General features: G+C 39.4%; 1 protein-coding gene across 2 annotated transcripts; it reads right to left on the bottom strand.

Annotated features, from left to right (window-relative positions):
* Nucleotides 1–1,288: 1,288 nt before the first annotated feature.
* LOC128699167 (zinc finger protein 525) lies at nucleotides 1,289–24,869 on the bottom strand. 2 transcript variants are annotated; one of them, XM_053791722.2, is made up of 5 exons: nucleotides 23,873–24,869; nucleotides 21,412–21,630; nucleotides 19,831–19,891; nucleotides 17,828–19,748; nucleotides 1,289–4,276 (listed from the first exon to the last, which is right to left on the bottom strand). In XM_053791722.2, exons 2-4 carry the CDS (start codon nucleotides 21,554–21,556, stop codon nucleotides 17,837–17,839), a joined length of 2,118 nt encoding a protein of 705 aa, XP_053647697.2. In that variant the 5' UTR covers nucleotides 21,557–21,630; nucleotides 23,873–24,869; the 3' UTR covers nucleotides 1,289–4,276; nucleotides 17,828–17,836. The 2 variants fall into 2 exon arrangements, with proteins under 2 accessions (XP_053647697.2, XP_069952845.1); XM_070096744.1 differs by lacking the exons at nucleotides 1,289–4,276; nucleotides 19,831–19,891; nucleotides 23,873–24,869 and having other exon boundaries at nucleotides 15,757–19,748; nucleotides 21,412–21,625.
* Nucleotides 24,870–25,501: the final 632 nt, after the last annotated feature.

Raw genomic sequence — 25,501 nt, forward strand, 5'->3', positions numbered from 1 at the left:
TGAGGAAGAAGACCGACAGGGCTAATTCCTCAGACCAAGAGCCTCTTCACCACGCCAAGGAGCCCCCCTTGAAGAGGATAAAATAAATATTTCTTTGCTAAGGTTACAACGTGTGTTTACATATAGTATGAATGAAGCAGAGAAAGCTACTTTCATGTATAAATCTGTAGTGGAGGGAAGGCAGGTTAGGGGTCAGCCTAGGAAAGGGAGGGAGTAAAGGAGGGTTTGTGTGTGAGGGGCTTGGACTTCCAGCAGCACGTGTGAGCGTGTTTGAAAGGAGTGAATGGAGACAAATGGTTTTTAGGACTTGACGTGCTGTTGGAGTGTGAGCAAGGTAACATTTATGAAGGGATTCAGGGAAACCGACAGGCTAGACTTGATTATTATTATTATAATCAAAAAGAAGTGCTAAGCCACAAGGACTATACAGCAGGCTAGACTTGAGTCCTGGAGATGGGAGTTACAGCATCTGCACTCTCAAGGAGGGGTATTAATGTTGCAGTTTTATACCTGTGTAAGCGTGCCTCTGGCAAGGCAGTGATGGAGTGAATGATGTTGAAAGCTTTTCTTTTTCGGGCTGCCCTGCCTTGGTGGGAGATGGTCAATGTGTTAATAAAAAAAAAAATCAAGGGGCATTAAGGAACTTCTGCGCCAGCCTTCGTTAGGTGTGGCTGTCTCGCTCTCACCTGAGTATCAGGTGAGAGTGAGACGTTTGTCTTGATCTACTTTGCCCATCGGGCATATTAGAGGAAGGGAACCTATCATTGGTTTACTGTTAGCCAAGTCCCTGTTTCTGCTCTGTAGATAATTCTTTAACCCTTAAACTGTCCAAACGTAAATCTACGTTTTTTCAACATTTGAAAGTACTGTATGTAAAAAAACATAAGAGCTTTTTTTCTTTTTTTACATTTGAAAAGTTTAAAAAAAGTTTTGATCTACTTTTTTTTGTTATATTTGAAAATATGTAAAAAAATGTAGATCTACTTTTGGAGCACTACGCATGTGAACGTAGATCTGTTTGGACAGTTTAAGGGTTAATGATTTTGGTGGGAAACTGGTTACTGAATTTAGGTGTGGGTATGGGCGTCCTGCTCTGCTGGGGCTTGGCAAGGAGTCTACTTGATATAATTGGGAACTTCTAGTTCCTGTTTCTATTTACAAAGGAACTCTTGTTCCTTTTTCTTTCATTGCCCAGCTTTGGGCAACAAATCTTCCCCATACATCGATACTGAGTAAGCTGTCAGTGGCCCTGATAAAACCAAGAAAGAAAAGGGGCATTAAGTATAGGTTAACTCAAGAGTATTTATTTATAAATGTCTACAGCAGTCGGGCAGCATTGTACAGTACATCTACAACTGACAGTAGACCTGAACAGCAGCGGCAGCAAGACAAGACATACAGTACTAAAAGTTGGAAGTGATTAGCAACTATGCACCCCTTGTGAAAATTGTGTATAAAAACAAAAAAGAACAACGCTGGGTATCCAAATTATTTTGCCTATCTTTAGTGCTTTAAATGCACCATCCTTTTAGACAAGGATCAATTATTGTCAAAACTTGGAAGCTACTGATGCACTGACCTTATAATTCTTAACAATCACTTATAGGTAAAACCTACAACACCTAACAATGACATGGTCCTAAATATTTTACAATATTCTACTTTCAGGCATCATTAACCCTTTCACTGTCGAGACCCCTGATCACAAACATGCTCTCAGTGTCGAAAAATATTCAAAAAAAAAAAAAAAAAATTCTTGTCAAAATCTTAAGAATATTGTTCCGAGTGTTTTAGAAGAAAAAAAGTTTTTGCAATCGGTACTTACCAAGATATAGAGGTGTGAAGTTGACGGAAAGCGAACTGCTTATGGCAATATTAGCGACTGCCGCTCACTCGGTAATATTATTTTTACTTTTATTCTATTTTTTCTTTTCTAATATATTAGTTCTTCAAGTACCTTTTGTAGCATGTGAGACCAATATAGTGCATAATGTATATATGTCTACCCGTTGTATGCACCACAATAACCACACAAATATTATCATTATACAGTTTACAAAACTTGTTTACACAAACCCACATTGCCTTTCCCATCACCCATGCTGGAAATAAGTAACTTTTTTGGGTTATCCTAGATTCTCTATACTTGCTACTATGTATGATAATCTATGAATACCTGAATAAACTTACACGCCATCCTCCCAACCACCCACGCTGTCTTCCCCTTTCACTATCTCTATCTGGTATCCTGGGCATTGCTTTTGGTCACAAACTCCTCAGAACCATGAAATTCATCTTCACTGACACTTCCATTTGTGTTAGAACCATCATTTGGGAAGAGAAGTCCCAATTCGCTGGGAGTGAGGTATTTCTTACCTCAAGGTATAGTGAACAAGGACTACTGAAATGGCATTCCCATAATGCACCACTGGCTCCCCAATTTTTTTTATACTGCACACTGAGCAGGCAGAGCCATTCTCTGACATGTAGGTCTACCAGCTTTCCCCTGCTAGATTTGAAGCCACTAGAATTTTGGCATAATATTACGGCACCAACACTGGCTTGCAAGCCATGATATTACGGCACCAACAGTGAAAGGGTTAAACATCACTTAATAATTATTTGATCAAAAAGCATTCATTTTTTTAAATTTCATTCATGGAATTATGCATGAAAGTGTTGAAATGAAGAATGCTACAAATCAATTAAGTTCATTCATGGAACATAAGAAAGTATAAAAAGGTTTTCTTAGTTTGACAAACTTAACATATGGTTGTTTATGACTTACTAACTTATTGCTCTTCTGTTTGTTTTCCTACAAAAAAGTTAGAAAAATAAGACAAAAGATAGCTGTATTTCACACACGGTCAAAGTACCCCTCAGTGGTTGTAGGCTTTTAATTGGTTCTCAAGTGCCCAGTTTCTTCCTGCAAATTTACCACTTTAGTATGAGTAATGTATAATAATAATAAAATTAATGTAACTATAAACATTTGTACACTAAACTTGCTGAACACGGTTACTGAGTTTACCTGAGTGAAAAAACCTCATGAGCAAAATTGTATCATGTGAAGGGAAGCTCTAAAGTATGAGTGTCTGCAGACTGCAGCAGCAACAATGAATGACAAAAGTGCAGGCTGCAGCAGCAACAATGAATTGTCTGACAAAGTGTCTGCAGACCCTATCATGCCGGCCGGTGTGTTGAAAGAAAGAAAGAATATAAAATAACTTTCAAATACTGTTTATGGATGGAGGAATGCTAAAGAACTGTTAACAAAATTAGCCAAAGTTAGAATATGCAGCAACTGTGGTATCCATGACAAAGAATTTGTGGATCAGACAGAAAAAGTCTAAAGAACCAAAATGTGGCTCACAGAAAATAAGTTATAGATGAACGGCTCAATATGCTATAGCTGCCACACTGGCTGATAGCTGCCACACTGGCTGATAGCTGCCACACTGGTTCATGCCACATTGGCTGATAGCTGCCACACTGGTTCATGCCACATTGGCTGATAGATGCCACACTGGCAGATACATGCCACATCAGCTGATAGATGCCACACTGGCTGATAGATACCACACTGGCTGATACATGCACCATTAGCTGATACATGCCACACTGGCTGATACATGCACTATTAGCTGATACATGCCACAGTGGCTGATAGATGCCACATTAGCTGAGATGCCACACTGGCTGATAGATGCCACATTAGCTGAGATGCCACACTGGCTGATAGAGACCACATTGACTGATAGGAGGAAAAAAGACATGATAACCACCTATAAGGTCATGCAAGAAGGTAAATTAAGGATACAACATTTTTAGTACCTGCAACAGGGATAACAGGAAACAACAGTCATAAGTTAAAGAGAGAGACAAGGATAAAGTATCTGAACAGTATTCCTTGCAAACAGAGGTGGAACAATGGAATAAAAGAGGAAAAAGTAAATGCTACAACCATTGGAAATTCTAAAAAAAAAAAAAAAAATATAAAAATTACTGAAGATGGGACACAGCAAGAATTTTTCTGTTCCTGTAGTTACAAAACAAGGTACTGTAAATACAGGAACATGTGGTGTAAGACAGTGTCTGCAGACTCAGCAGCAGCAAGAATGAGTGACATAATTGTCTGCAGACTCAGCAGCAGCAAGAATGAGTGACATAATTGTCTGCAGACTCAGCAGCAGCAAGAATGAGTGACATAATTGTCTGCAGACTCAGCAGCAGCAAGAATGAGTGACATAATTGTCTGCAGACTCAGCAGCAGCAGCTAGAATAAATAAGACCCTTTGAAAGGATATTTTGAGCTTCATAAAAATCTAAAAAATTATATGTAACATTTTTATAAAAAAAAAAAAAAAAACATTTACAAATAAACTCTATTCACTATAAAGTTAATTTACCAGAATTATAATATATAACCTTGTATTTTTATTGCACATGTTTTTCATCTAAATACAAGTGCTCCTCGACTTAGGATGGAGTTACGTTCTGACAGCCCATCTAAAGTTAAAAATATAAGTCAAATATGAATGTGATAAGAAAATTAAATAAAGAAAAAGCTACTGTCACTGAATAAGTAAATAAACAAATAATTACTGTAACTAAATACCAATATTGAAAAGTATATTAATAAATACAAGTAATGGACTTGCTACCTTCATGCTGCTTAATTATCTTTAATCTCCAAAGTAATTGATTTTGCACCATCGTAAGTCAAGGAGCACTTGTATTGTAAAGGGCCTATCTAATGTCTAAAAAATAACATTGCAAAATACAGCACACTGCTGTACTTGATAACAGATACAGTAGTGTGTATATCTACAATTACTGAACCATATCCCAGTGCATTACTGCTGACAAAGATTACCATACAGGTAGATCCCAGGAGCTGTAGATCAACCCTCCTAAAATTCAGATAAGTAAGAGAAATACCTATTCCAATACCCATGGTATGCCCATATAACTAAGAGAAGCTATCTGGGTGTACCATATAGCTAAGACAAGTGTGGCTCTTACCAATACCCATGGTATAATCAGATACCTAATAGATGAATGACTACAGCCTCTCCTCACTGAACAGCAGAATTCTGTTCCTAAGACTACACTGGTAAATGAATTCATTGCTAAGCAAGGAGCATACTATAATGGTAGCAGGTCTGTGTCAACCATCTTTGATATTGTTTTTATGTCACCTTTGCACCATTTATAACATTTCTGGTATATTTTTAAATGTTTATACAGTAGTGTACTGTATATTGTAATAAACAGAATAGAGGAAATCAGCTCTAATATATATTATTTAGGTACGCATACCGGTCAGAGAGCCCGTCCCAAGTCCGAGTCATCGGTAAACAAGTACGTTGCTAAATGAGGAAAGGCTGTATTTCTATTACCTATGGTACACCCAGATATTTATGAGGAGAATGGATATGACCAACATTCATGGTACACCCAGATACCCATGAGATGCATACCTATTATCAATATAAATGGTACACTCAGATAAGACACACACATTACTTATACTTATGATACTAAACCAACTAATAAATATACCAATGTGAAGCTACAATACAAAGTTGATACCAAAAATACAGTATTACTAACATTTATGCTAAAGAGGTAACATTCAACTGTCTTTATCCAGCCAATGTATATAAAGTTGTTGTTATTTAGTGAGTTGAACAAGATCATTATAATTGATGAGTAACATGTCCATATGACATTAAACATTATTAAACATGGGGTATTTTATGTATCAACAGACAGCCATATATTTTTCATGATATAGTCTTATTAGTGCACCCAAATACACAAATAACATCTAACATATAATAACTTGAACATCAACAAAACCTCCTGTTCCTTCACCTACCTGAAATACAATACTGTCAGCCATTACAAGATTACGAAAGTAATCAAAGACTGCGGGTAATGATACATATTTATAAGATGGGATCAATGCAGGTAAAGTTACAGAGTACATATTAGGAATGAGATTTGAGAAAGCCTTTGTAAACAATGCATAGCATTTCCACCACCACAACCTGATTTATTTAAAAAATGTTTACTGATGTAAGTTATCTTAAAAAATAAAGTTTAATTTTAATTTAGCACTTTTTTATGAATATTACAAACAATAAATTTAATTTAAAAAACAATTAAAACCTTTCACTACTGAGATTCCAATTTTGAACTAAACTGCTTCAATTTTCTGACCAAAAAAGCTGAGATAGCATTCTGGTCAAATTTTTTTCTTGTACATCTTGTGAAATAATGACTCAAGAACCAAGATATGAAAATTCCATCAGTTAAAAGCTGCCATCCACAAGCTAGTTAATTAATAATTAATAATGATTAAATAATTATAATAAATAATCAGTAAGTGTTTATTTTCCAAGAAGATACATTTGTGTTACAGAGATTGTTTTACATTACAGGAAGGCCACAGTTTATGGCACTTCGCTTCTTGGTGCTTTGCTAATACAGCTGTTTCAAATTATACCCAAATATTTGTTTATACAGCCCCTGATTTGTCATCACGGCCTAAGCTCCCGGCTGGGCATCCGCATATCATTTTCTTTCTCACAGTTTGTTTATATTGTCCATAAGCTCTGTGTCTCTCTCGATTCTGTCTGGAAATTTTCCAAAGCTTTAAATATTTTAGTTATTGTGTATCTTATATATACAGTAAGACCTCACTTGACACTCAATAGGTCCTTGGAAACTGCGACTTTAAGCGAAATGACATATAACAAAACCAATTTTACCATAGGTTAATTGATATACGTAAACAAGAGTTAAGTTCCTATGGAATATTTTTGGTCACAAAAACATCTCCAAACTTCTAAGACCCAAAACATTTCTAATATTCAATACTGAAATAAGTGTGAGTTATACATACATTTAAAAAAATATTAATAAAAACAAGTAAGATAATTATTTACCTGTCTGCCTGAAATGCCTAGGCATGCTAGTGGCCTTCTTTGTAATTAATATTTTATAATATGTAAACCACACATTGTAAGCTTTGCAAGAAAATAAACATTTTCATTTTCAATTTTTGAAATCAGTGAGTGACAGTGATGAGTGTGGTGGTGGGTGCACCATCAGCACTCACTGCAGCAAGGTTAAATCAAGGAATACATGTTCGCAAAGTGAAAATTGTAAGAAGCAGCTCCTATTACCACACAGTTCAAAAACAAACAATAACAAATATGGCAGCCTCACTGGGCACTTTCGTACCACATCATTTACACCTGTGCTCTGTACAATTATCATATACTTTACAAATTTTTTATTTTACAATAATTTGTATTCATTCGATTTTTTGTTCTCATCAACGATTTTATTCGAGAACCTGCTGTACTATTTTTGTGTTACAATGACATCTTAGGGTTGTTGTGATAAAAAGAGGAGTTGTAAGGCTCTTACTTTAAGAGCAAAGTTATATAAGATTAAGTTCAATGAGCAAGGTATGTCTATGGCTGAGATAAGACTGAAATAGTACTTACTGATAACTGTACTCATGTGTACATGATTCTAAATAAACTTACACACTGTGCTGGCATTCAGGTATCTTAAAATCAGGTGAGGAAGCAGCTAACAATGTCTCACTAGTGTTGAAGATGCAATAACATAAGGAGCATAATAATAATATTAATTGCTCTGGGGCACTTTATATCTTGTACATCATGTTATTATAGACATTTCCATTAATCCATTTTTTCAAAATTATGTATATAAGAATTGCACTACATATTATATAAACATAATACAGACAACCATACTAGAACAAACTGCCATAATTGTGAGGTGTGGCAGTTGGTCAGCTTGTAGGAGTGTACGGCAAGAATTACAACAGAGAAACTGTGTGTGTATATTATTGAAGGTAACTGTAGAAAAACATTTCTTTCATATGCCTTTACTCATAAACAGCATCACTCACTCTCAAAAGGGTGTGTTGCATGAGCCTGGGAGTGTTGCTGTTGTAAAGGCTATTGCATTAATGTTTACCTGGAGTTTACCTGGAGAGAGTTTCGGGGGTCAATGCCCCCGCGGCCCGGTCTGTGACCAGGCCTCCTGGTGGATCAGCACCTGATCAACCAGGCTGTTGCTGCTGGCTGCACGCAAACCAACGTACGAGCCACAGCCCGGCTGATCAGGAACTGACTTTAGGTGCTTGTCCAGTGCCAGCTTGAAGACTGCCAGGGGTCTGTTGGTAATCCCCCTTGTGTGTGCTGGGAGGCAGTTGAACAGTCTCGGGCCCCTGACACTTATTGTATGGTCTCTTAACGTGCTAGTGACACCCCTGCTTTTCATTGGGGGGATGGTGCATCGTCTGCCAAGTCTTTTGCTTTCGTAGTGAGTGATTTTCGTGTGCAAGTTCGGTACTAGTCCCTCTAGGATTTTCCAGGTGTATATAATCATGTATCTCTCCCTCCTGCATTCCAGGGAATACAGGTTTAGAAACCTCAAGCGCTCCCAGTAATTGAGGTGTTTTATCTCCGTTATGCGCGCCGTGAAAGTTCTCTGTACATTTTCTAGGTCGGCAATTTCACTTGCCTTGAAAGGTGCTGTTAGAGTGCAGCAATATTCCAGCCTAGATAGAACAAGTGACCTGAAGAGTGTCATCATGGGCTTGGCCTCCCTAGTTTTGAAGGTTCTCATTATCCATCCTGTCATTTTTCTAGCAGATGCGATTGATACAATGTTATGGTCCTTGAAGGTGAGATCCTCCGACATAATCACTCCCAGGTCTTTGACGTTGGTGTTTCGCTCTATTTTGTGGCCAGAATTTGTTTTGTACTCTGATGAAGATTTAATTTCCTCATGTTTACCATATCTGAGTAATTGAAATTTCTCATCGTTGAACTTCATATTGTTTTCTGCAGCCCACTGAAAGATTTGGTTGATGTCCGCCTGGAGCCTTGCAGTGTCTGCAATGGAAGACACTGTCATGCAGATTCGGGTGTCATCTGCAAAGGAAGACACGGTGCTGTGTCTGACATCCTTGTCTATGTCGGATATGAGGATGAGGAACAAGATGGGAGCTAGTACTGTGCCTTGTGGAACAGAGCTTTTCACCCTAGCTGCCTCGGACTTTACTCTGTTGACGACTACTCTCTGTGTTCTGTTAGTGAGGAAATTATAGATCCATCGACCGACTTTTCCTGTTATTCCTTTAGCGCGCATTTTGTGCGCTATTACGCCATGGTCACACTTGTCGAAGGCTTTTGCAAAGTCTGTATATATTACATCTGCATTCTTTTTGTCTTCTAGTGGATTTAGGACCTTGTCGTAGTGATCCAGTAGTTGAGACAGACAGGAGCGACCTGTTCTAAACCCATGTTGCCCTGGGTTGTGTAACTGATGGGTTTCTAGATGGGTGGTGATCTTGCTTCTTAGGACCCTTTCAAAGATTTTTATGATATGGGATGTTAGTGCTATTGGTCTGTAGTTCTTTGCTGTTGCTTTACTGCCCCCTTTGTGGAGTGGGGCTATGTCTGTTGTTTTTAGTAACTGAGGGACGACCCCCGTGTCCATGCTCCCTCTCCATAGGATGGAAAAGGCTCGTGATAGGGGCTTCTTGCAGTTCTTGATGAACACAGAGTTCCATGAGTCTGTGAGGACAACTTGTATACAATGTAAGGTGTTTTTTTTTTTTTTTTCAACAAACCAGCCGTATCCCACCAAGGCAGGGTGGCCCAAAAAGAAAAACGAAAGTTTCTCTTTTTAAATTTAGTAATTTATACGGGAGGAGGGGTTACTAGCCCCTTGCTCCCGGCATTTTAGTCGCCTCTTACAACACGCATGGCTTATGGAGGAAGAATTCTGTTCCACTTCCCCATGGAGATAAGAGGAAATAAACAACAACAAGAACTAGAAAGAAAATAGAAGAAAACCCAGAGGGATGTGTATATATATGCTTGTACATGTATGTGCAGTGTGACCTAAGTGTAAGTAGAAGTAGCAAGACGTACCTGAAATCTTGCATGTTTATGAGACAGAAAAAAAGGACACCAGCAACCCTACCATTATGTAAAACAATTACAGGCTTTCGTTTTACACTCACTTGGTAGGACGGTAGTACCTCCCTGGGCGGTTGCTGTCTACCAACCTACTACCTATAAGGTGTTTGTATTGTGGGGAAAACACTTCACAAACACATGCATAATGCCAGATGAACACATATCAATGGCCAGTGGACAGGTATTAAATTTGTGTCCATCCGACCGCTCACCCAAAACAATGACACCATATACACATCTATGGAGCACCCTCCCCACAGTGTTTTATTATAATAATAATAATAATGTTTCTGCAACCGAACCTGAGTGTGTTGCCATAAGCTTTGCATCTCTCTCAGTTGTCTGGAAACTACCCAAAGTTTCAAGTGTTTTAAAGTTATTACATATATCATATGTACTATTTTTGCATACAATGGCATCTAAGGGTATTTGTGATAAAAAGAGGAGTTGTAAAGCTCTTACTTTAAATGCCAAGTTAGAAATGATTAAGCTCATTGAGCAAGGCATGTCAATGGCTGAGAAAGAACGTATGTAAATTTGGTTTGGCTCGTCAAACAGATAATTCAATTGTCATCTCTTAGGAGAAAGTGTTGAAGAAAATTCAAAGTGGTACACCAGGAACACTAAAGTTATAAAAAAAAAAAAGTGATAACCTTATTGCTGACATAAAAAAACTTTTACTGGTACAGACTGAAGATCAAACTAGTCACAACGTGCCTTAAAGGTAAGTACGTAATGAGTGTACTGTATATGCATTTTACTTTATTGTTTTTTAGGCCTAGTTCTACTGCTAACTTAATATATGATAGTGTAAACATGTTCTCAGACATTTATAGGCATTTAACCCTTAACCCTCGAACATAGATCTACGTTTTTTCTACATTCTTTCTTATGGAGAAAATCAAGGTTGGAGCGCTATGCACCCAAATGTAGATCTACGTTTGGACAGTTTAAGGGTTAAAAGTGAAACTAATGGCAATTTTCACTTTTTGGTGATTTCCACTTTGCAGTGGTAGCCTGGAAGCTAACCCGTCATATAATCAGGGCTCTCCTGTATGTAAATTTACATCAGGTTCAGGAAGTATTTTTAGACATTTTTGAAGCAGTTGGCACATGGGAGTTTTAGAATTTTCTGGTAATGAGTTTCATATTTTTGGGGTCTTTTATATATATATGGAGTTTCTACTCGGGCTGAGTTAATACAATTTATTAATGAAACTTGATTTTATTTAAATAATGTTGACATATACTTGCAATGAGTCAGGTGATCAACCTTACTATATGCAACTAAGATTTTCAAGTGAGCTCCTTCACCACCCACCACATGGTGTTATATCTAGTGTTGTTTAGGCATTCATTATGTTCTTTAGAAGAAAGATATGCCAAGACTATTTGTAACTTCAAGACACTCACTATATAAGTTCAAATTTTATTTAAAAAATGCAGTGAGGCAGTGGGTAAAGCAAAAGGGAGTAAGGAGCTGGGATTGATGGGATCAAGACAAATGATAAAAGCAGGTTTAATAAATATATGAAAGAGGGGATGTTACCTAGGGGTTGGTAGAGAGCATGCAGTTTCTTTGTATAAAATTTATAGGAGAATAAGCCTGTTGAGTATACCAGTAAAATGTAGAGTTATTATTGAAAGAATTAAGGGTAAGATGGAAAGCAGGACTGCGGATAACAAGGAGGCTTTAGGAAGGGTAGGGGCTGTGTAGACCAAGTGTTTACAGTGAAGCATATAAGTGAACAGTATTTAGAAAAAGGTAAAAAAGCTTTTGTTGCTTTCATGGATTTACAAAAGGCATATGATAGGATGAATAGGGAAGTGATGTGGCAGATGTTACAGGTGTATGGAATATGTGGTAGGTTACTAAACCTTGTCAAGAATTTGTATGAGGATAGTGAGGCTCAGGTTACAGTACATAGGATGGAGATTATTTTCCAGTAAAAGTAGGCCTTAGACAGGGATGTGTGATGTCACCATGGTTGTTTATCATATTTATATCAGGGGTTGTAAAATAAGTAAATGCTAGTGTGTTGGGGTGAGGTATGGGATTAAAATATATTAAATATAATACACAATGGGTAGTAGGTTGGTAGACAGCAACCACCCAGGGAAGTACTACCGTCCTGCCAGATGACTGTGAAACAGAAACCTGTAACTGTTTTGCATGATGGTAGGATTGCTGGTTTCTTTTTCTGTCTCATAAACACGCTAGATAACAGGGATATCTTGCTACTCCTACTTACACTTTGGTCACACTTCACAGACACGCACATGCATATATATATACATACATCTAGGTTTTTCTCCTTTTTCTAAATAGCTCTTGTTCTTTTTTATTTCTTCTATTGTCCATGGGGAAGTGGAAAAGAATCTTTCCTCTGTAAGCCATGCGTGTCGTATGAGGCGACTAAAATGCCGGGAGCAATGGGCTAGTAACCCCTTCTCCTGTAGACATTTACTAAAAAAGAGAAGAAGAAAAACTTTATAAAACTGGGATGCTTAAATGTGCGTGGATGTAGTGCGGATGACAAGAAACAGATGATTGCTGATGTTATGAATGAAAAGAAGTTGGATGTCCTGGCCCTAAGTGAAACAAAGCTGAAGGGGGTAGGGGAGTTTCAGTGGGGGGAAATAAATGGGATTAAATCTGGAGTATCTGAGAGAGTTAGAGCAAAGGAAGGGGTAGCAGTAATGTTAAATGATCAGTTATGGAAGGAGAAAAGAGAATATGAATGTGTAAATTCAAGAATTATGTGGATTAAAGTAAAGGTTGGATGCGAGAAGTGGGTCATAATAAGCGTGTATGCACCTGGAGAAGAGAGGAATGCAGAGGAGTGAGAGAGATTTTGGGAGATGTTAAGTGAATGTATAGGAGCCTTTGAACCAAGTGAGAGAGTAATTGTGGTAGGGGACCTGAATGCTAAAGTAGGAGAAACTTTTAGAGAGGGTGTGGTAGGTAAGTTTGGGGTGCCAGGTGTAAATGATAATGGGAGCCCTTTGATTGAACTTTGTATAGAAAGGGGTTTAGTTATAGGTAATACATATTTTAAGAAAAAGAGGATAAATAAGTATACAAGATATGATGTAGGGCGAAATGACAGTAGTTTGTTGGATTATGTATTGGTAGATAAAAGACTGTTGAGTAGACTTCAGGATATACATGTTTATAGAGGGGCCACAGATATATCAGATCACTTTCTAGTTGTAGCTACACTGAGAGTAAAAGGTAGATGGGATACAAGGAGAATAGAAGCATCAGGGAAGAGAGAGGTGAAGGTTTATAAACTAAAAGAGGAGGCAGTTAGGGTAAGATATAAACAGCTATTGGAGGATAGATGGGCTAATGAGAGCATAGGCAATGGGGTCGAAGAGGTATGGGGTAGGTTTAAAAATGTAGTGTTAGAGTGTTCAGCAGAAGTTTGTGGTTACAGGAAAGTGGGTTCGGGAGGGAAGAGGAGCGATTGGTGGAATGATGATGTAAAGAGAGTAGTAAGGGAGAAAAAGTTAGCATATGAGAAGTTTTTACAAAGTAGAAGTGATGCAAGGAGGGAAGAGTATATGGAGAAAAAGAGAGAGGTTAAGAGAGTGGTGAAGCAATGTAAAAAGAGAGCAAATGAGAGAGTGGGTGAGATGTTATCAACAAATTTTGTTGAAAATAAGAAAAAGTTTTGGAGTGAGATTAACAAGTTAAGGAAGCCTAGAGAACAAATGGATTTGTCAGTTAAAAATAAGAGAGGAGAGTTATTAAATGGAGAGTTAGAGGTATTGGGAAGATGGAGGGAATATTTTGAGGAATTGTTAAATGTTGATGAAGATAGGGAAGCTGTGATTTCGTGTATAGGGCAAGGAGGAATAACATCTTGTAGGAGTGAGGAAGAGCCAGTTGTGAGTGTGGGGGAAGTTCGTGAGGCAGTAGGTAAAATGAAAGCGGGTAAGGCAGCCGGGATTGATGGGATAAAGATAGAAATGTTAAAAGCAGGTGGGGATATAGTTTTGGAGTGGTTGGTGCAATTATTTAATAAATGTATGGAAGAGGGTAAGGTACCTAGGGATTGGCAGAGAGCACGCATAGTTCCTTTGTATAAAGGCAAAGGGGATAAAAGAGAGTGCAAAAATTATAGGGGGATAAGTCTGTTGCAGTTTAAAAACTGTAGTGTAAAGCACCCTTCTGGCAAGACAGTGATGGAGTGAATGATGGTGAAAGTTTTTCTTTTTCGGGCCACCCTGCCTTGGTGGGAATCGGCCAGTGTGATAATAAAAAAAAAAAATAAGTCTGCTGAGTATACCTGGTAAAGTGTATGGTAGAGTTATTATTGAAAGAATTAAGAGTAAGATGGAGAATAGGATAGCAGATGAACAAGGAGGCTTTAGGAAAGGTAGGGGGTGTGTGGACCAGGTGTTTACAGTGAAACATATAAGTGAACAGTATTTAGATAAGGCTAAAGAGGTCTTTGTGGCATTTATGGATTTGGAAAGGGCGTATGACAGGGTGGATAGGGGGGCAATGTGGCAGATGTTGCAAGTGTATGGTGTAGGAGGTAGGTTACTGAAAGCAGTGAAGAGTTTTTACGAGGATAGTGAGGCTCAAGTTAGAGTATGTAGGAAAGAGGGAAATTATTTCCCAGTAAAAGTAGGCCTTAGACAAGGATGTGTGATGTCACCGTGGTTGTTTAATATATTTATAGATGGGGTTGTAAGAGAAGTAAATGCGAGGGTCTTGGCAAAAGGCGTGGAGTTAAAAGATAAAGAATCACACACAAAGTGGGAGTTGTCACAGCTGCTCTTTGCTGATGACAATGTGCTCTTGGGAGATTCTGAAGAGAAGTTGCAGAGATTGGTGGATGAATTTGGTAGGGTGTGCAAAAGAAGAAAATTAAAGGTGAATACAGGAAAGAGTAAGGTTATGAGGACAACAAAAAGATTAGGTGATGAAAGATTGAATATCAGATTGGAGGGAGAGAGTATGGAGGAGGTGAATGTATTCAGATATTTGGAAGTGGACGTGTCAGCGGATGGGTCTATGAAAGATGAGGTGAATCATAGAATTGATGAGGGGAAAAGAGTGAGTGGTGCACTTAGGAGTCTCTGGAGACAAAGAACTTTGTCCTTGGAGGCAAAGAGGGGAATGTATGAGAGTATAGTTTTACCAACGCTCTTATATGGGTGTGAAGCATGGGTGATGAATGTTGCAGCGAGGAGAAGGCTGGAGGCAGTGGAGATGTCATGTCTGAGGGCAATGTGTGGTGTGAATATAATGCAGAGAATTCGTAGTTTGGAAGTTAGGAGGAGGTGCGGGATTACCAAAACTGTTGTCCAGAGGGCTGAGGAAGGGTTGTTGAGGTGGTTCGGACATGTAGAGAGAATGGAGCGAAACAGAATGACTTCAAGAGTGTATCAGTCTGTAGTGGAAGGAAGGCAGGGTAGGGGTCGGCCTACGAAAGGTTGGAGAGAGGGGGTAAAGGAGATTTTGTGTGCGAGGGGCTTGGACTTCCAGCAGGCATGCGTGAGCGTGTTTGATAGGAGTGAATGGAGACAAATGGTTTTTAATACTTGACGTGGTGTTGGAGTGTGAGCAAAGTAACATTTATGAAGGGGTTCAGGGAAACCGGCAGGCCGGACTTGAGTCCTGGAGATGGGAAGTACAGTGCCTGCACTCTGAAGGAGGGGTGTTAATGTTGCAGTTTAAAAACTGTAGTGTAAAGCACCCTTCTGGCAAGACAGTGATGGAGTGAATGATGGTGAAAGTTTTTCTTTTTCGGGCCACCCTGCCTTGGTGGGAATCGGCCGGTGTGATAATAAAAAAAAAAAAAAAAAAAAATATTTTATTTCTCGAGTTACCCTGCCTTGGCAGGAGATGGCTGCTGAGTTAACTAAAAATAAATAAATAATAATAATAAAATAATAAAAACAACAACTCCGAGTTGTAGCAACTATCTAACTTTAAGTAAATATTTTATAATTAAAGAGTTATGATATATCAAAACCTCATGCACAGTAAGTCAACAAGAAGAGTTGTTGAGATGGTGTGATCATTTAGAAAGATGGTCCAGCAAGGTAAGTGGACCAAGAGTGTGTATAAAGCTGGAATAGATGAATGGCACACTCCAAGGGTTGGCAGGAGAGTATAAAAGTTTCAAGTGGTAGGAACTTGAACACCCAGTAAGCATTCACAAGCACGTTAGATTACAGTGAACAGATACAAGTGATTTTTGACATCTGATGTGCTCATGGAGTGTAAGCAGGGCAACATCTATTAAGGCTTTCAGATAAACTGGTTAGCCTGTATCCCAGTTCTGTAGGTGTGAAGTACAGTGCTTGCACTTACACATCCATGAGTTAGTTGCTACAGTGGGGTCCATACATCCATGGATCAGTCACTACAGTGGGGTCCATACATCCATGGATCAGTCACTACAGTGGGGTCCATACATCCATGGATCAGTCACTACAGTGGGGTCCATACATCCATGGATCAGTCACTACAGTGGGGTCCATACATCCATGGATCAGTCACTACAGTGGGGTCCATACATCCATGGATCAGTCACTACAGTGGGGTCCATACATCCATGGATCAGTCACTACAGTGGGGTCCATACATCCATGGATCAGTCACTACAGTGGGGTCCATACATCCATGGATCAGTCACTACAGTGAGGTTCATACATCCATGGATCAGTCACTACAGTGGGGTCCACACATCTATGGCTCAGTCACTACAGTGGGGTCCATGCATCAGTCACTACAGTGGGGTCCATACATCCATGGATCAGTCACTACAGTGGGGTCCATACATCCATGGATCAGTCACTACAGTGGGACTACACAGTCTAGGGGATGTGCCAGAAGGAATATGCTGACATTTTCGACAAATCATATTCAAAATGGAACATGAAAACAAGAGTCAACCTGGCAAGAAGATTTAAACAAACTGAGAACAAAATAACATGAATTAAAGGGTAACATAATGGAAATAACTGGAAGGAAAAATATGATCCAATAAAGATTATATATTGAGATAAAATTCTACAAACATTAGAAAATATGATCCTGGTGTGAAAATAGACAATTGGTAATGACTTTAAATGCTATCTATACTTTACTGAGAAACATCTGTTACACACTACTGATGTACTTCAAAATAGATTTGAAATACGTACATATATAACAAAATGTTAAAAAATCAACATATTTTGGGCCTAAATTTGAATGTATATGAGAAAATGATGTTTGCACCTTAAAAATCTCGAAGATGTGCCACATAATAGATCCCAGTCTTATGAAATATGAAGAATGAATTAAGACAGAAATCACTTTAGCATGTTAATATGGTAGCAGAGGAGGAAGAGCAAACAAGGTATCATACCACATACAAGTTCATCAAATTATGTTTGAAAATAAGTAAAGAATATTTCTTGATATCATAAGAAAATCCAAGAAACTACAATTTAAAATTATGAAAAGTGCAGCAAGGAAAGAATGCTTATGAATTATGGTTTTACACATAGTGTTAGATAGCTGGAGTGGTATAGCTAAGAGTAAGCAATGTAAGCTACAACTACTGGAAACATTTACATGAGGGGACACCATGAGCATAGCTGCTCCTCTAACCACAAACAACAATCCTAAAGAGTAAGTCATCACAGACTACACTACACTACACTACTCTCCCTCCTACATCATGGGAAAAGTAACAACAAAAATTATATGCTCATGAACACTGCATCATTATTTTTAATTGAATGATACAATTAGAACTTGAGCACTGGCAACTTACATAAGCTTCTCAAATGGAAATTATGTCAATGCCTTCATCGAGGTAGTGAGCATCCCATCCTTGTGTACCTCCACCTACGAACAAAGGATCTTCTGGTGCATGGAGTGATGGTCCCTCTTCTCTTACTTTAGGCAAAGACAGAGAGTTGCAGTAACTTGGTAACGTGTGCAGTTCTGTCTCGGGTGTCGATCTGTTGCCATAGTCTGACATTTGTCTCATTTTTAGTGACTCATGTTTTGAAGGCTTTTTGTTAGCCAACAAAGACATTCGTTTATTTTTCTCTTTTTTATTACAACTTCGGAATACGTAATCTGTGCCCATCATTACTGGAGGTGAATCAAGAGGGTTCATGTTGTACGTGGACATTCTTCTGATTTTACGAAGAGCAGCTGTGCCTCCCAGTTCCTGCTTTCCAGCGACATCATCAGCAGCAATGTCATTAACTGACACATCTCCAGACAATTCCTTAAAAGCTTCAATGGGAAGGATGGTCATCACTCTCAATTTTCCAGGCAAAATTTCATCCCTTTGCTTTTTTATATTAATTTTTTTTATCTTATTATTTTGTCCATTCCCACCCAGCTTTTTCATTCCCTTGCAGAAAGCCGTTTTGCTTATTTTTTTACGTTTCTCCATTAGCTGGCATTCTTGTGTCACTGTGTGCTGCCAGCGGTGGTTAATAAGTTGCTCCAAGTCCTCAACTGTTACATCACAAACATCGCATGTAAAATATTTGTGTTCACAGTCTTGCATGTGTTTAATCAATGCTACTTGAGAAGTAAATTTTGACATACATCTCGAGCACTTGTATGATGGGATCATCAGACTCTCTTGCTGTGGCAGTGTGTGCCCATGAGTGACACTTACATGTAGACACAGAGAGTATATTGAAGAATAGCATGTCTGGCATTTAGCACACTGATATGGGACATCTTTTGTGTGTACCATTCTGATGTGACAGAGCAATTTTTGCCTGTTGGAGTAACTCTTGGAGCAATAATTACATCTGGCTGCTCCACGTTTCCTTTTGTCCCCTTTGCTAAACATTTCTCTTTCATATTGCTTTCTGTGAGTTTTGCGATGCTCACTCAACCCAGAAGAGTTTCTAAACCTTCGCTTACATTCAATACACTCGTAGGGTTTCTCTCCTGTGTGCTGCCGCCGATGATCTTGCAGTGATTTACCAATTGCAAACGCTTTCTCACATATGTCACACTTAAATGGCTTTTCACCCGTGTGAATACGCTCATGTTTTGTCAAGTCTGACTTTTGAGCAAAAGCCCGCTCACAATAACTGCACTTGAATGGTTTTTCTCCAGTATGGGTACGCATATGAATTTGAAAGTGAGCATTATGTTGACACAAGAGACCACATATACTGCATGTAAGTTGACGATTTCCCCTCTTTCTCAAGATTTCCAGACTATCGGTTTGTTGCCGACATAAGCCTTCACTAGGCCAGCTAGTATTAACGTTTGTGATTTTCTTCTTAACTTTCCAATTCTTTTGTCTGACATCACTGCTGTTGATGATGTTGCTGCTGCTGTTGTTGTTCTTGTTGTTGCTGCTGCTGTTCTTGTTGTTGTTGTTGCTGCTGCTGCTGCTCCTGATGTTGTTGTTGCTGCTGCTGCTGCTGCTAATACTTTTGCTGCTGTTGCTGTTGCTGCTGCTGCTGCTGCTGCTACAGTTAACACCATCACTGTGTTTCTTAGCTTCCTTCACTTTACTTACAAAAACTGGGATGTCCTCGTGTGGCCTTGAGGGATTCTGCTCTTCATATAAGAAGGACTTCTTCATAGCCAGCCATTCCTGATGAATTTCTTCCAGTAAAAGGCTAGCAGATTTGTTCAACTCCCAGTTGTTAGCAGCTATGAAGGAGTCCAGGTCCATTAGATCCTCTTTCTTACACACAGCAACAACCCTGAAAGGCAGAACATTGGTGAAATTCAGACTTATACAGGGCAAGGGAGATAAGGTAGTTTCCTGTCTGAGCTAGTACTGACCTTACTACAAGTAAGGTGATATTCTTAACTTCTTCTATATCTTGGACATCAGTGACAGCAACTGTAAGGGAAGATGATATCAGAGGAGGATGATCATGTGTTGATAAGAGAAGACAAAACTCAGAATAGCAACACCTGGAGGAGCATAGCAAGACCTGGAGGAGGACAACAAGACCTGGAGGAGCATAGCAAGACCTGGAGAAGGACAACAAGACCTGCAGGAGAATAGCAAGACCTGCAGGAGGATAGCAAGAATTGCAGGAGGACAACAAGACCTGCAGGAGGATAGCAAGACCTGGAGGAGGACAAGACATGCTGGAGGATAGCAAGACCTGGAGGAGGACAAGACCTGCTGGAGGATGGCAGGACCTGCAGGAGGACAGCAAGACCTGCAGGAGGATAGCAAGACCTGGAGGACAACAAGACCTGCAGGAGGATAGCAAGACCTGTAGGAGGCCAGCAAGACCTGCAGGAGGATAGCAAGACCTACAGGAGGATAGCAAGACCTGGAGGAGAAGAACAAGACCTGCAGGAGGATAGCAAGACCTGCAGGGGAACAACAAGACCTGGAGGAGAACAGCAAAATCTGGAAGAGGATAGTAAGACCTGCAGGAGGATAGCAAGATCTGGAAGAGGACAAGACCTGCTGGAGGATGGCAAGACCTGCAGGAGGACAGCAAGACCTGCAGAAGGATAGCAAGACCTGGAGGACAACAAGACCTGCAGGAGGATAGCAAGACCTGCAGGAGGCCAGCAAGACCTGTGGGAGGATAGCAAGACCTGCAGGAGGCCAGCAAGACCTGTGGGAGGATAGCAAGACTGCAGGAGGATAGCAAGACCTGGAGGAGGAGAACAAGACCTGCAGGAAGATAGCAAGACCTGGAGGAGGAGAACAAGACCTGGAGGAGAACAGCAAGACCTGGAGGAGAACTGTAAGATCTGGAAGAGGATAGCAAGACCTGCAGGAGGACAAGACCTATAGGAGGAGAATAAGAAGACCTGGAGAACAGCAAGACCTGGAAGAGAATAACAATATATGGAGGAGAATAACAAGACCTGGAGGAGGACAGCAAGCTATGGAGGGTGGATACCAAGCCTTGGAGGGTGGGTACAAAGACCTGGAGGGTGGACAAGTTTCAGATCAGGGGGTCTGGACCCTCAAAGGGTTAAATGGGTCGTTTCTTGTACTCAATTGATAGAATGGAAGACATACTAGTAAAATAGTTAAGAGTTTGGTTGGCTGGAACAATGGAATTGGCCTAAAATAGGACTCAAAGTGAGCAAAATCATCGATGCATGAATACTGCCAAGACTGCTAACTTTGCAAAAGTGTAATTCTGTAAGTTTTCCATCAAATTTTATACTTTTGGTGTCATTACTTTCGGAAAAAGATTCTCTATCATTTCATAAGAAAAAAAATATTTTTTTTTAAATTCTTGGGCCCTGAGAGCAATTTTCAGATAAGAGGGCTGGACACTGAAAAGGTTAAAACCAAATGAGGAAAAAAAAAAAACATGCCTGTGATGAGCAAGAAATTCAGAAAACATCCAACAAAGACAACAAAACAAAACAACCATGCACCTTGTGTTTGTAGCTCTGGCAACCAGAGTTCTGTGCTAATGCTGAGAGTAGTAGTGGTGAAGGTAGCACTTAGAGCCTCAATATACTTGGTGTGGTCGGAGTACACTTTAGCGTGAGCAGTTGTTGTACGGGTGTCTCTGACCATCTCATCTGGCCAACACTTGTTTTAAGTTTCTTTCTGAGGGCCTCATCTTACAAGCACTTGTCTTGAGGGTATTCCTGTGAGCAATAAATAATTTTTTAAAAGTGTGACAGAGCAGTTCAAATTAAATAATGCCTACAATATTACTAAATATTTGTAACCACATTATACTGCCTTTATGGAGTCAAAAATAGAAATGTATCTTAGTGTACTGGTACTAACACTGTTATGTGGGTGAGAGTGGGTTTTAAACAGTGTAGCAAGAAGGAGGCTGGATGCAGTGGGGATATCATGTTTGAGGGCAATGTGTGAGAATAATAAGTAATCTCTCCTCAGAGGGCAGAGGAGTTGAGGTGGTTTGGGCATCTATTAAGGGAGCAGAATAGTATGACTAAAAGGGTATATAAATCTGGAGTGGAAGAAAGAAGGGATAGGGGTCATCCCAGAAAGAGTTGGAGAGAGGAGGTAATATAAGTTTTAAGTACTAGGGGTTTGAACTTCCAACAGGCTTGTATGAGTGCATTGGAACAGAAAGAGTGGAAACAAGTGGTTTTAATGACCTAATGTGAATTCGGGGGAAACAGTTAGCTGAACTAGAGTCCTGGAAGTGGTAAGTATAGTGCCTGCACTCTGAAGGAGAGGCAAAGATGTTGCAGTTTTAGAGGGCCATCTAATATCCCACAGCACATATGCTGTATATTCCCAGCAGGCATATGCCAGATATCCCCAACACATAAAAAAACTTCATCTGGAATATTAATACTGGAGGGCTAATAACCCAGGATAACCCAAGAAATCCAAGCAGTGTATCTTAATTTCACTGTGGCTCAGACTATTCCCAGGTACTGTACCTATTTATTGCTAGGTGGAGAGGGGTGGCAGGAGCATGGAGACTTTCCCATACATCTCATCTAATCATAAATAAAATTTTAACTTGTTGTAAAGGAGTGAGCTACAAGGTCTTAGTTTTGTTCAGTATAAAGTGGTTATTAAAGTATTACTCCAGTAAAGTCTTGTATCCTATTATTAATCATGTTAAGAGAAACCAGGTCTGCCAAATGTGATAACACAATACCATAATTCCCAGCTTACAGAAGACGGAGTGACCTTGCAAGTAAGTAAATTGATTTAGGTGTCCCGTGGCCTGTAAGTTTATTCAGGTACAGCTACACATAAATACAGTTACATAAATTATCATACATAGCAGCATATGTGTAGGTTACCTAGGATAACCCAAGAAAAGGGTCATACCTTATACCTTTGATATACCTTTGAAGAGTTTCGAGAGTTTATCTACTCTCTGAGCCCGGCCATGGGCCAGGCGCATCTGGTGCTTGCCTGGTCAACCAGGCTGTTGCTGCTGGAGGCCTGCTGCCCCACATATCCATCATAGCCTGGTTGATCTGGTCAAAGTGATTTATTTCCATTGGGGTCCTTGGCCTGGTAGGTAACACTCTCACTTCACACACTGAGTATCTGTAGCTCAGTCCCCAGCAAGGGTAGAAACACTGGACGTTTCCTTACACCTGTCCCATTCACCTAGCAGTAAGTAGCTACCTGGGTGTTAGTCAACTGGTGTGGATCGCATCTTGGGGGACAAGACTGAAAAACTCCAATGGAAATAAGACAGACAGTCCTCGATGACACACTGACTTTCTTGGGTTATCCTGGGTGATTAACCCTTTGGGGTTAAAAATGTTAAAAAGAAAAAATCTTATCTTAAGTGCAATTACACAATTTTAGAGAATTGCAACAGTTTTACATAATAAAATGTGCAAGCTCCCAGGATTATAAACAAATAGTCAGAGTGACTTATTTCCATTGTGGTCCTTGTCATACCAATTAGAGTAGTGGTATATTACAGTTGAAGCCTAACTATTACATTACAAGCCTATTACATTAGAAGCCTAACTATTACATTAGAAGCCTAACTATTACATTAGAAGCCTAATTATTACAGTAGAAGCCTAACTATTACATTACAAGCCTAACTTACATTACAAGCCTAACTATTACATTAGAAGCCTAACTATTACAGTAGAAGCCTATTATATTAGAAGCCTATTACAGCAGAAGCCTATTACAATAGAAGCCTCAGTAAAGTCAGTAAGACACTATTACAGTAAAGTCAATAAGTCAAACTATTACAGTAAAGTAAGTAAGACACTATTACAGTAGAAGTCAATAAGTCAAACTATTACAGTAAAGTCAATAAGTCAAACTATTACAGTAGAAGTCAATAAGTCAAACTATTACAATATAAGCCTATTGCTGTAGAAACTTAATTGTTACAGTGGCACAACAGTAATACAACAGTACCACCAGGTACCACACACAACATAAACACACCAACAGTACCACCAGGTACCACACACAACATAAACATACCAACAATAATACAACAGTACCACCAGGTACCGCAAACAACATAAACATACCAACAATAATACAACAGTACCACCAGGTATCCCACACAACATAAACATACCAACAATAATACAACAGTACCACCAGGTACCACACACAACATAAACAAACAAACAATAATACAACAGTACCACCAGGTACCCCACACAACATAAACATACCAACAATAATACAACAGTACCACCAGGTACCACACACAACATACACACACCAACAATAATACAACAGTACCACCAGGTACCACACACAACATACACACACCAACAATAATACAAAAATACCACCAGGTACCACACACAACATAAACACACCAACAATAATACAACAGTACCACCAGGTACCACACACAACATAAACACACCAACAATAATACAACAGTACCACCAGGTACCACACACAACATAAACACACCAACAATAATACAACAGTACCACCAGGTACCACACACAACATAAACACACCAACAATAATACAACAGTACCACCAGGTACCACACACAACAAACACACCAACAGTACCACCAGGTACCACACACAACATAAAGACACCAACAGTACCACCAGGTACGACACACAACATAAACACACCAACAGTACCACTGGGTACCACACACAACACACCAACAATACCACCAGGTACCATACACAACATAAACAAACCAACAATAATAATACACAACATAAACCAACAATAATAATGCACAACATAAACAAACAACAATAATACCACCAGGTACCACACATAAACACACCAACAACAATACAACAGTACCACCAGGTACCACACACAACAAACATACCAACAATAATACAACAGTATCAGCAGGTACCACACACAACATAAACACACCAACAATAATACAACAGTACCACCAGGTACCACACACAATATAAACACACCAAAAATACCACCAGGTACCACACACAACATAAACACACCAAAAATACCACCAGGTACCACACACAACATAAACACACCAAAAGTACCACCATGTACCATACAGAACATAAACATACCAACAGTACCACCAGGTACCACACAACAAACACACCAACAGTACCACCAGGTACCACACACAACAAACACACCAACAGTACCACCAGGTACCACACAACATAAACACACCAACAATAATACAACAGTACCACCAGGTACCACACAAAACATAAACATACCAACAGTACCACCAGGTACCACATACAACATAAACACACCAACAGTACCACCAGGTACGACACACAACATAAACACACCAACAGTACCACCAGGTACGACACACAACATAAACACACCAACAGTACCACCAGGTACGACACACAACATAAACACACCAACAGTACCACCAGGTACCACACACAACATAAACACACTAACAGTACCACCAAGTACCACACACAACATAAACACACCAACAGTACCACCAGGTACCACACACAACATAAACACACTAACAGTACCACCAGGTACCACACACAACAAATACACCAACAGTACCACCAGATACCACACACAACATAAACA

The sequence above is a fragment of the Cherax quadricarinatus genome, chromosome 54 (assembly GCF_038502225.1).
Source record: "Cherax quadricarinatus isolate ZL_2023a chromosome 54, ASM3850222v1, whole genome shotgun sequence".
Lineage (NCBI taxonomy): Eukaryota > Metazoa > Arthropoda > Malacostraca > Decapoda > Parastacidae > Cherax > Cherax quadricarinatus.

Excerpts from the sequence above, each read along its gene's own strand:
- LOC128699167 (XM_053791722.2), bottom strand. The coding sequence starts at position 21,556 with ATGGTCAGAGACACCCGTACAACAACTGCTCACGCTAAAGTGTACTCC. Across the intron at positions 19,892-21,411 it reads GCCAGAGCTACAAACACAAG|TTGCTGTCACTGATGTCCAA; the intron begins GTGCATGGTTGT and ends CTTCCCTTACAG. Across the intron at positions 19,749-19,830 it reads ATCACCTTACTTGTAGTAAG|GGTTGTTGCTGTGTGTAAGA; the intron begins GTCAGTACTAGC and ends TCTGCCTTTCAG.